Raw genomic sequence first — 11,815 nt, 5'->3', positions numbered from 1 at the left:
TGTGTGTGTGTGTGTGTGTGTGTGTGTGTGTGTGTGTGTGTGTGTGTGTGTGTGTGTGTGTGTGTGTGTGTGTGTGCGTGCGCGTGTGTGTGTGCGCGTAGGTGTGTGTGCGTGGGTGTATATATGTGTGTGTATGTGTTGTCTTTCAACTCGGACGCACAGACGTGCCTTCCTGAGCGTGTGCACGTACGCGGGACGAGTGAAGCGGAGTCCGCAAGCCGCGCGGTAACGCAGAAGAAACAACATCTCGTGCTCACAATAATGAGACGCGCGTCCGTCCAAATTACATTCGGTCATTGGCGTAAATCACCGACTTGATTGCAATCACATCGCACGTCGCGACGTCTCGTACGTCCGTCGAGAATACGACGAGACGGGACGTCTCACATCCGAGCAAGACAACAAAGCGTCGTACTGTACTCCGGAACTGTACGATCGCACGTAGTAAATTTACAGTGTCGCGAGATCCCGCGACGATCGGCGCGGAGCACACTAATGATCGCTCTCTGAATTCTTTCGAGTGAAATCTCACTTCAGAAGTATGGAAATTTTGCCACTCTTGAAAAAGAATGAAATATCACTCTAAAAGAGTTAAAATCCTGCCGCTCTTGAAAAAGATTTTTTTTACTCTTTTGGAGTGAGATTTACTTCAAAGAATTTAGAGAACAGGATCGCCGATGTCTCGATCCTGCTGATTAGCTTGCCGATACGGTTATTTAATAGCTGCGGATAGACGTTAAATGTAATCGACAGATCCGCCGCACGCGGATCACGATTTCGTCCCTCAAGAAACGCTATTTCGCGCGAGCGAAGTCCCTCGCCGAAGAGCAGCGGAAGGGACTGCCGCTGTAATCCTTCATATTAATTATTTTTATTTATTTTTTTTCGCACTATCGTCTCCTCACACTTTTCACACACACGCTGTCTATCGGACACACTCTCTCCATCTCGTTCAATCCTTTTATTCGTAGTCACTGTATTTCTTTTCATATGCATTCATACTGCTCCTCGCTCTTTTTTTTTCTATCTTTCATACTCGCGGCGCAGCCATGTATTATGTGTGCCTTATCGATTTTCTCTTACGCACGCACGCATAATTCGTAAATCCTCGTGATTAGACTCGCACGCGTAAGGCTAATATTACATTTATCCAATTTTTTATCGTACGACAAATGTAGTATCAGCCTAACTCGTAGATCCTTGTGATCGAGTTCGATCGTCCGCTCTTTCTTGGAAAACTTGCGCGTCCTTCTCACCGATTATAAAGGCGTAAATATGCAAATCTATCTGGGACAATCGCCCGGCATTTCGTATGCTTTGCCCGCGTAAGAATAAGAGAACGCGAACACTGTGAGAACCCTGATACTTATTTTGCGAACACAAAAATACGGATTGGCGACTCCATACGGTTGAAGGCACAAAATCCTTGTCGCCCAAAACACGCGCGATTTTGCGCGGAGGAACCGATGAGCCGATCGCACAAGTATTCCACAAAGAAAGACAGGCCCGATCCAATATCGACAATGATCTCGGACCATAAATATTTTATCCCTGTGTAGCAGTTAAATATATAATATATATAATATATATGTGTAAAACATTATATGCTGCATAAGAAAAATTATTAGTTTCCTATCTGCATATCGCATATTTCGCGCAAAGATACGCGGTACGTGTGATGTGTATATTCAATTTGAGATCTCTCTTCTTCCTCTCAATCTCACTCGCTTTCTTTCTCTCTTTCTCTTTCTCTCTCTCTCTCTCTCTCTCTCTCATCTTCCATCACATGCTCATTCAAACCGATTATTTCCTATTACACGCTCACACAACTCAATTATCTCAAAAATTTCCCCATAAAAATCTCATAATTTTTTCCCCTCTCTTCTGCCACGTGTTTTATAACGATAAGACGCTGGCCTCTTATATCGTTTAGCCTGCCGTGTCATTATACGCACCGTTAACTTGAAAAGAAAAAAAATTCACTATCGGAAATCCGGGAAAACCGGCCCCGCTAAACAATTTACGTTATTTCTCCTCAAACTTCTCGCGTCCTTCCCTCCTCCTTTCGTTTGGCCGTGACGCGATTTATTACTATTGTAAAAGATCGGCACATCGTATCTTATCTCGCACTATACTTTCCTCGATTATAAAATTTTTCATCGGTGCAAGATCAATAATACGATAAGTAACGATGAATAAGAGCATTTTTCTTTTCTAATCTTCTGCTGGCCTAACAGACTCGCAATATCAAATGCGCGATATACCAGAACAATTGAGGCGCTGAGAGCATACAAAAGAAATGCATTCTTAGTAAAAATAAAAGCTAAAGTTTTATATTGAGAGACTCTTCGTTATATAATATCATCGGCGTAGCACTAAACTAGAAACTTTTTTTTTCAAGCTGTCATGTACCCAATTTTTGTTCTCAGCGTCCCAATTAAGAGTTAATATCCTATTACCATACGGAAACTCGTAAAACGTGAATCAGTATATGTATATTCCTGAATAATGTATTTTTATTTGATAAACGACTTCGCGTTTAATTATCACGTAGAAAGCAAGCTTTTAAGCCGAATTGTTGAACGTTTTTTTTTTCCTTTAGAGCGTCAAAAGATCACGCTCGACTTACAGTATTAAACCTATCTTTATTATTTTATTCAATTCTCTTTTAATTTTCCCAAAGTGAGTGCACAAGGGGAATTATCGTGGCTTACGAAAAATTTGCATAATTATCGCCCGGCGCGGGCATAGAAACTCTGTGTGAAGCGCGATATCACGTTATCCCATTTTCGCCGTCCCAAAATTCTCTAATTCACGTGATAAGCCAAAACATATGAAGGCATTATTACTCGTACACGCGTAAAACACAAGGCTAAGGACGCAGTTGGAATCTGTTTAAATCTCAAACACGGATTCGCGCGCGAATATAACTAGTTCATTAAATCTTTCTCTCTTTTTCTTCCCCCTACACACCTTTTTGCTAGTCAATCATTCATTCATTTTCTCTCAATCTCTCTCTCCCTTTCTCTCTTTCTCTTTCTCACTGTCGTTTTCTTTCTTGCGCTATATTCATCTTTCTTCTTCTACAATCTCATACATAATAATGCGACAACAAAGAAAGCATATATGCGTTGATTGATTCAGATATAAATATTTCAATTATCTTTTACTATTCGCCATTGCACTTATCTCAGTCCAAGACGTGACCGATGAACAATGTATAAGTTTCTTTCTTTTCTGATGAAATAGATATATCGGTTAATCCGATTTATACCACAAACAATATTCTACATTCCTCTAATCGGCCACGTCAAGGATGTGATGCAAGTCCCGCATCTGGAAGTGATATTTAAAACAAACTTACTAAATGCTGACAAAACGCTTTCTCGTCAAAAACACAAACTTAAAATGAGCAGGGTTCACTCGTCGTATTATTAATACTCGATTAACATTTAAATTCCAACTTTTCGCAACTAAGAGCAATATCTGTGTGAATGTAAAAAGTTTGTGTGTGCGTGTGCGGTAAAGCGGAGACCCATAGCTATCTTCTTTTCCGTTTAACACGGCTCTTGTTTTTGCGATCTTACAGTATAGAACATCGTACTGACGGAGACACTTGAACCTCGTTTTACTTAACTTAGACCATTCTGCTAATTCGAGTCCGATCGCACCGCAGCCGGAGAAAGATAGCCATAGGCGATTAGAGGGCTAATTTAGGCAAAGATTAGATATAGCAGCCCCTGCAAAAATTGATATTCACTAAATTTTTCGTGGTAACACGAGTGCAAGGTATATCGATAAAATCGACTAATATGTGCTTCGAGAATCATATTACGTGAGATTATCGATAAATGCCAATTCTGAAAAGTCAAGACGATTCACAAATATTGCATGTTATCCCTCTTTCCCGTGACACACGAATATCGAATAGATATAAATAAAAATGTGTGTATGGTAAATCGCACGGTAAATTACCGTAGCAATAAGAGCAACCAATGTAATAAAATCATGGTGTCCAGTGAAATCTGGCTAGTCAATTTAAGGATAATTCCAGAACATTCCAGATAAAAATCCTGGTTTTTTCAGAATTTATCCAATCCATTTTCATTTTCCAGAATTGATCAATTCATTTTTTCATTATTTAATTAATTTTCATCGATATGCGCAATATTATATGCTTTGTATCCAAATTATCTTCTATATAACAAATGAATTAAAACGCTAACAAATTTGGAACAATATTATTTACTGCTCTATAGATATCAAACAATTTAGAAAATAATTTAGGTTTTAATGAATGTTCGTTTGATATTAAATCAAATAGAAACAAATTTAGCCTATAAGAGACTGCGACTCGTTGACACCGATGAATCTATCTTCAATATCGCGATTCCGTGTAAGTTAAAATTTATTTTTAATTTGTTATTACGAAATACAAAAACGAATATAATTAATTTGTAGTTATCGGGGAATTTATGGAATCCGATTTGAATTCTTACATAAATTATTACACACACAAGAAAAGATTCACATTAACAAAGGGATAAGTTTAGATATCTCATTAATTGCGTTTATGTAATCAAGTGCTAGTTCTATTTTTAAATTATGACTACGATTCAATCATTAATAATTAGATATAGTCAATTATTGTATACTAATGAGGATTCTAATTGAGAGTTGAAACGTCGGTACTGTATTCTTTTGTAATAAAAGATTTGCTCACATGTCAACCTTGTAGCGGCTCTTATAGTCTAAATTTGCTTCTATTTGATTTAATATTAAACAAACGTTCCGTCAATACAAACAATTTTTTTACGTTCTATTTTAAACATTAAATCCAAATTTTTTATTGGTAATTTATTGCACCTTTAAAGACGGACTTAAACACGATTTTTCTTTTTATTATTTCTTTTTTCTTTCACGATTGGATTTTTTAGAATAAAAAAATGATAAATTCCAGGCCAGCCTGAAATTTTAGGAATTTTCCGGAAAACATTAAATTTCAGTATAATTCCAGGACCCAAGGATTTGCAAGGACCGCTGGACACCATGTTCATCAAAATTCATAATAAAATCATGTTGGCCTTACACTTTATGATATTGACATATGCGTGAATATTTTTTGCATTAGTTGCTCATTAGATCTATGGTATTACAAAACAAAAGTTAAAGAATGCAGGTCAATTAAGTATCGGGAATGCACTAGTACAATAAATTAAATATTATGCTAAGATCGACACAAAGACACTTTTGTTACATACTTTCGCTTTATGCAGAACGATACTTTCGTAGTAACGTCTCTTCTTTAGTGCGTCAAAATCTTAGCTATATGCATGATAATGATGTCTCGCGCCATGTCTTAGCGCCGAGACACTACCGTGTCTCCAGATAGACTCAACGATCTAATAAGTAAAAAATTTGGAGTTCATGGATTTTTTAGGCAATTTGGAAAGGACGCAGAGATCGCTGGGTTCATTTTTTTTACTCAATTTTACTTACTAAATTCAAAAATCGTGGTTAAAATTATCCTAATATTCGGGAAATTTTGTTCACATCTTAAACAGGAGAAAGCAACAGTTAATTTTATCACTGTTGAACCATATTTGTGAATTTCTCCTTGTTTTTATATAAAAACAAAATCGTTTCTTTACTAAAATAAATTATTATTAAAGTCATGACTTTTATTTGCACTATACAGGATAGTTTAATCAATACAGTCCATTTTTCTCAAAAACGATTAATAATACGAAAAAATGTTCTAGATGAAAGTGGCGTTATTTCAAGGAAGACGTATTTTGGCCATGTTGTTTTTTCTTCTATAGGTGGAGACGTCAAAAAGATATGAAGGTCACCTCCACTTTTTTAAATGGAATTATATGATTTTTTTTACATAGTGTGATACCTCTAATTATTCTGCATATAAAAGTATTAAAATAGAGATATAAAAAAATTATTAGTTTACGATATTTTATACTTTATTATGGCACATGCATAGTGTTAAATAACTTGTCACAAAACTGTTAGTTTTTTTATAATCGTACTTTAATACTTTTTTATAACCAGAAGTGAGATGAATCAATTGGCGTAAAGAAAACACATAATAGCTTCAAAAAATATATATAGACAAATTGGATACTTTTTAAAATAAATAATTATGTGTTTTCTTTAGATCAATCTATCTCATAAACTAATGGTTTTTTTATATCTCTATCTCATACTTTTGTATACAGAATAATTAGAAGAATCATACTATGTAGAAAAATCATATAATTCCATTTAAAAAAGAGGAGATCATCTTTTTGGCGCCTCTAGCTAGAAGAATAAACAATTCCATTTCATCTAAAACACTTTTTCGTATTATTAATCTTTCGAAGAAAATTGACTGTATTGATTAAAATAAACTACCCTGTATAGTGCAAATAAAAGTCATGACTTTAATAATAATTTATTTTAATAAACAAAATGATTTTTATATAAAAACAAAGACAAATTCGCAAATATGATTTAACAAAGTGATGAAATCAATCGTTGCTTTCTACTATTTAAAATGTGAAAAAAATATTTCCTAAATACTACAACAATTTTAACTACAATTTTTTAATTTAATATGTAAAATTAAGTAAGAAAAAAGATGAACCCACACAATGATCCCTGCGTTCTTTCCAAATCGCTTAAAATATATGAACTTCTTTAAAGATTTTAATTGTTTATGAATTCTTCGAAAGTATTTTTCTGTTGCTAATTAATGGACGAGAAAAATTATACATACGTCGTTGCAAAACTACAAGTTCTCGTCGATTTTAAAATCTCCTGTACGACGTTATACCAAGGAACGGAAAGGGAAATCGGGAAGTCTGAGGCTGCGAGGTTTGCTGCGTATGAATCGATGTATATGGTGATTGCTGGAGAAGAGGAGAGTTCTGTTGATTTTGCAATGACGACAGAGACTGCCCAGAGGAATGAGAGTGTAAGTTTTGTTGATGATGTGGATATGATAGCGTATGATGACAGGGAGAGGATTGCGAGTTCGCCGGCGGGACATTTAGATTATTTGCGACGCTGATGTTACCGGGGATGTTGAGACTGTTAGGACTGTTTGGAATTGTCAGGCTCTTCGGGATACTGAGCGCGTTCGGGAGATTCATATTTGTTTGCAAGCTAGGCGGTAGAGAGAGAGTAGCTGACGTAAGATAATGTACGTTGAAAGATGGACGGGGGGGCTAGTAAAGCCTCATACCTTCTTCGAATTTGACGATGAGAGGATCGACGGCGGGACTGCCAATAAAACTACCAGCCTCGCTGTTTCCTCTTCCTTGGTCCGATTCAGTAGTACTGCTGCCGTCATACTTTTGGTCATCTTTATGAAATAAAAAAAAAGTATAAACACATACTTTCCATGTGTATGATATTACTATATATGTAATATCCATTTCCTTTTTTTTATTATCATATTTATCTTATTTTATTTTACTCTATATTTTTCATTAATTCTAAATAACGTCTTTAATTCTCATTATTAGTATTAAGTAAAATTATAAATAAAATCATCATAATGTTTCATATCATACAATTACATTCGACACTCTTTTGAATTTTAAAATAAAATAATCTACAAATAATTACAATTACGAAACGATTCACAAATTTTTATATTAAACGAAGTTTTTAAAATCAAGATTAAGATTGAATAAATAAATAAATTTTATTACCAATTGTTACCAATCTAATATTAATCGAGTTTTAACATAATAAAAGAAATATTTACCTTGACGATTCAGCCACTCTTGATTCGGTGATTTTGTTGCTACTTCCGTAGTCTTCACCGGATTGATAGGGTCACCAGAAATAGTACGAGGACTCGTATGCATAAATGGACAATGTGGTTTTCTACATCCTCCAGGTTGTGTTTCCCAATAACAAGGAATTGATTTACGATTTTTCTACAAATAAAAATAATTCAAATTTAATTCTTCTTCCAATTAAAATAATTTTATAATCTTAACTAAGAGTGCGATCCATCTAACGCAGCAACTGCTCCGTTGACCAATCAGAAAAAAGAATTTTACGAATTGACCAATCAAAGAATGCTTCAAAGCATTTACAGCGTGAAGTGGATCGCGTCCTAAATATCATTATGGCACATATTATTTTGTTTTAATCTTTACATAATCAGGAACTGTTTGTGCATCTATTCATTTATTCAAATAAAATAACTATAATATTAAATACAAAAATTGAAAAACATAAAAAAGCAACTATATATGTTTATAAAACTCCATAAGTTTATATTGTATAATATAATATGAAGTATACTCTTAATAATTATACAAGTACTTAAAAAATTAAGAATTATATTGTATATGTAAAAGTAATTTCTTCTTATTACATAAAAAGAAAGATAAATGACAATTTATTCATTTCTTTTTTTTCACGACGATATAATTAAAAGTGTTATACACACAACAACAGCAAAATATTATTTTTGATGTATAAATTTAAAACGTATAAATGAGAACATACAGGTCGACATGCAAATCAATAAGTACAAATGGTTTTGCAGTACAATAACGTTGCTGCATTATGTAAATTAATACATTTTGTGAGAATTATCATAAACCAGCTAAGAATTGTTTGTTTAGAAAATGTACAGATAAGTACGAACTGATAAGCGCAAATGTTCTTGCGATATAATAACTTCGTCACACAAACACCCACTTTTGCTGATTTATATCTATGCGTTAAATTTATCCCCAGGGGTCAGGAAATTTTTTCTATGAATATTTCTATAAATATTTCTATGAATATTTCTATGAATATTTCTATGAATATTTCTATAAATATTTCTATAAATACATCCTGATAGTAAATATTTTAGGTTTTAGGAGCTAAAGAATAATATTAAAGATATTGGATGTATTCAGAAAGCCATTCAGTGAACACTTAATAATCCCTTTTACGACTAGTTAAAGGCGAGAACCAATCATATTAAAGAATCGTTGAGTGTCTTCTGAACGCAATTATTATGTAAAAATTTACATAAAAAAGAAAATAACGTTGAGTAAATTCAAAATATAATAAGACTATAAAGATAAGTGATAGGTTAGATTTGGCCGGAAACCAGTTTTTGTCGATCTCTGAATTAATAATTCTAATGCTGATTCTACAATAAGTCGGTAGTCGAAAATCTTAACCTAAATAGGTGACTATAATTTTTCGCATCCAGTAGTTGTTAGTTGTACAGCGAGCCGTTTAACTCGACTAATAGGAAGGAATAAAGTTGAATTAGGATAGTCTTAAGAAAATTGGTAGTCTTAGTTGTACAAGTTGGCTGTTGGCCAACGTCACCGATAAGACTTAGGACTACTGACTACCAACTCATTGTAGAATCAGCTTAAACAATAATTCTTAGGTCCAGTTCCACAACTCATCAATCAGTGAAGTTTGAAATATGTCATAATGTGCCTGACTTAAACTATATATAGAAATTACTCAATAAATTAGACTAAAACATTGACAATACAACTTCTTATAAATCAAGATAAAATTGGTATAGATCGGGATCCTACTAATTATGAATCAACTCTCACTAAGGCCCACACTCACGAATTCTAGAATTAGAAAGAGATGAGAAACAAGTTGGACCTCGGTTAAGAGTTAACCATGAGTTGTGAAACTGGGCCTTAGTGAGAGTTCCAAGTGAGAGCTGTTGATTCATAATTAGTAGGGGATCCCGATCTATACCAATTTTATCTCGATTTATAAGAAATTGTATTGTCAACGTTTTAGTCTAATATTTATTGAGTAATTTTTATATATAGTTTAAGTCAGACACATTATGACACATTTCAAACTTCACTGATTACTAAATATTGGGTTCTTAGTTAGGTTAGATATCATTTTAAAAAAATTTAATACTAAGTAAGTCGAAATGTATTTGTATTTCGTAATGATTTGACAATAAATCATCATTTTCACTTATGATGCATTAATGCTTGTCTCTTTCATAGGCCTATTATTTTTATTTAAAAGAAGTTGATTGGAAAATTAAAGATGGTTAGGTTAGGTATGAGTCGACGATATTAGCCCATTTTGAAAATTCATATTTCAATAATCAGTTTATATTATTGTATCAAAAATTATCAGCAAACCATGAAAGCAGCTCTTCTTGACAAAATAATACATGTTTTCACATACAAATGATTGAAAGCTGCTGCCAAACATTACAAGATCTTATGCAATAGATATTTACCTTTAATTCCATATGTCTGAAATTACAGTGTTCATTAAGGCAATTTCCCTGCTGCCAGTATGTACACATAGTTTCACAACCCAGAGCCGATGGTTCATGTCTATACGGGCAAAAGTCACCCTGTGAAAACAAAAATGACAAAATGTAAATAATTCAATAACTCGTTCAAATTATTTAAACGAACAACACGCAACTTACAGTGCCAAATCAATTGTCGATACTGTAGGCGTGATTACATTAAATATTATCAAATATTTTAGAAATTTATTCTATGACTTATAAAGATACCATAGAATATTTTTAATTACTCAATCTTACTAAAATAAATATAAACCATATGTAAGTCAAAGCCAAAAAATCTTAAAACTATAAAATAATAAAATAGTAACACAATCATGCAATTCGACAGATATTAAATATTCACTTTCACATTGTAATATGTTCAAAGTATTCAGATGATGAATGAAGTTATAACAAAAAAACTGTATCATATATAAGTAATTAAATGGATGAGGAAACCCATTTGTAAATTTAACAGGAATCCTAATAAACGGATTGACTTGGAACTTTTATGAGAAATTCTTATCAACATGGCATCAAGATGGCCGACCTAACCTCAGCGAGAGACGCCGAATTTTCGAGCAATATGGAACGACGTCGCATATTTTCGGATGTTCTTGAAACAATATCGGACGCTATCGTTAGACGCTACCGGCACAAAGAAAAGCCCCGCTTACCTTTTTACAAGTGGAGTAGTAGAAGAAATAGCAATCCAGATTCTTGTGGTTGTGCTCCATTTGTAAGAACTTGTAGAACGACGAGTGATCGTGCTCCTTACTGAAAACAGAAATCAGAAATTTTTCTAAACTCCATACTCCCTGTCGATCGAGGGCGAGTCGGGCAGGCAGGCGATCTTTTGCGAAATTTCGATTACGAATGAGAGGAGAGAAGCGATTTACCATTTTGTTCGGAACATGATTGGGCGATACGTGATAAAACCAGCACGCGCTCGTGAAATAATCAGACGGACTTCCGACGCGAGACAGTCAGTGCTACGACCAAACTGACGAAGCCGTTCAAATCGACGTCCCGTCGCGAGAGCAACAACAAACCCGTCCCCCCTTTCGATCCGCCTCCGTTTTTTCTACACGTTTACCGTGCCATCGTCATGTATACGTACACACTTGGCCGCAATGACCTTCTTGATCACCTCTTCTGTTTTCCCTGTTTTTTTCGATCGCCTTTACCGCGCACACGAAATCTGCTCGAATACGCGTTGCTCGTTCCTTTCCTTGTCCTCAACGGTCCTCAACGATGTCACTATCGGCTATCTCGTCGATATGCAGCGGTGCCCCGTCAACATACGTCGATCCCGTAGCGCAGCTTCGCAGGGACTAACAGTACCGGAGTGCAGCGATCAGTCGCCAATGGCGCTGCACCGCGGAGGCACACTGTGGAGGGGGCTGCAGTTTGTGTGGTGGAGGCATTGCAGCCAATAACTGCGTTCAGCAGAAAATGCAGATTGGTTCATAGATTTAGATCTGGTGGAAGAACTACGGGCAAGAC

General features: G+C 34.7%; 1 protein-coding gene across 1 annotated transcript in view; it reads right to left on the bottom strand.

Annotated features, from left to right (window-relative positions):
• Positions 1-11,358, bottom strand: part of LOC108723595 (zinc finger CCCH domain-containing protein 11A) — a 16,867-nt gene extending 5,509 nt beyond the window's left edge. The window contains 5 exon segments of the mRNA XM_018449459.1: positions 7,238-7,357; positions 7,766-7,940; positions 10,250-10,369; positions 10,987-11,086; positions 11,209-11,358. Of these exon segments, the coding sequence (XP_018304961.1) occupies positions 7,238-7,357; positions 7,766-7,940; positions 10,250-10,369; positions 10,987-11,086; positions 11,209-11,225 (532 nt within the window). The 5' untranslated portion in view covers positions 11,226-11,358.
• Between the last annotated feature and the right edge of the window lie 457 nt (positions 11,359-11,815).

This window comes from Mycetomoellerius zeteki, unplaced genomic scaffold, assembly GCF_001594055.1.
Source record: "Mycetomoellerius zeteki isolate Tzet28-1 unplaced genomic scaffold, Tzet1.0 scaffold245, whole genome shotgun sequence".
In the NCBI taxonomy this organism is placed as follows: domain Eukaryota; kingdom Metazoa; phylum Arthropoda; class Insecta; order Hymenoptera; family Formicidae; genus Mycetomoellerius; species Mycetomoellerius zeteki.
This window is presented reverse-complemented; position numbering and strand designations above follow the sequence as displayed.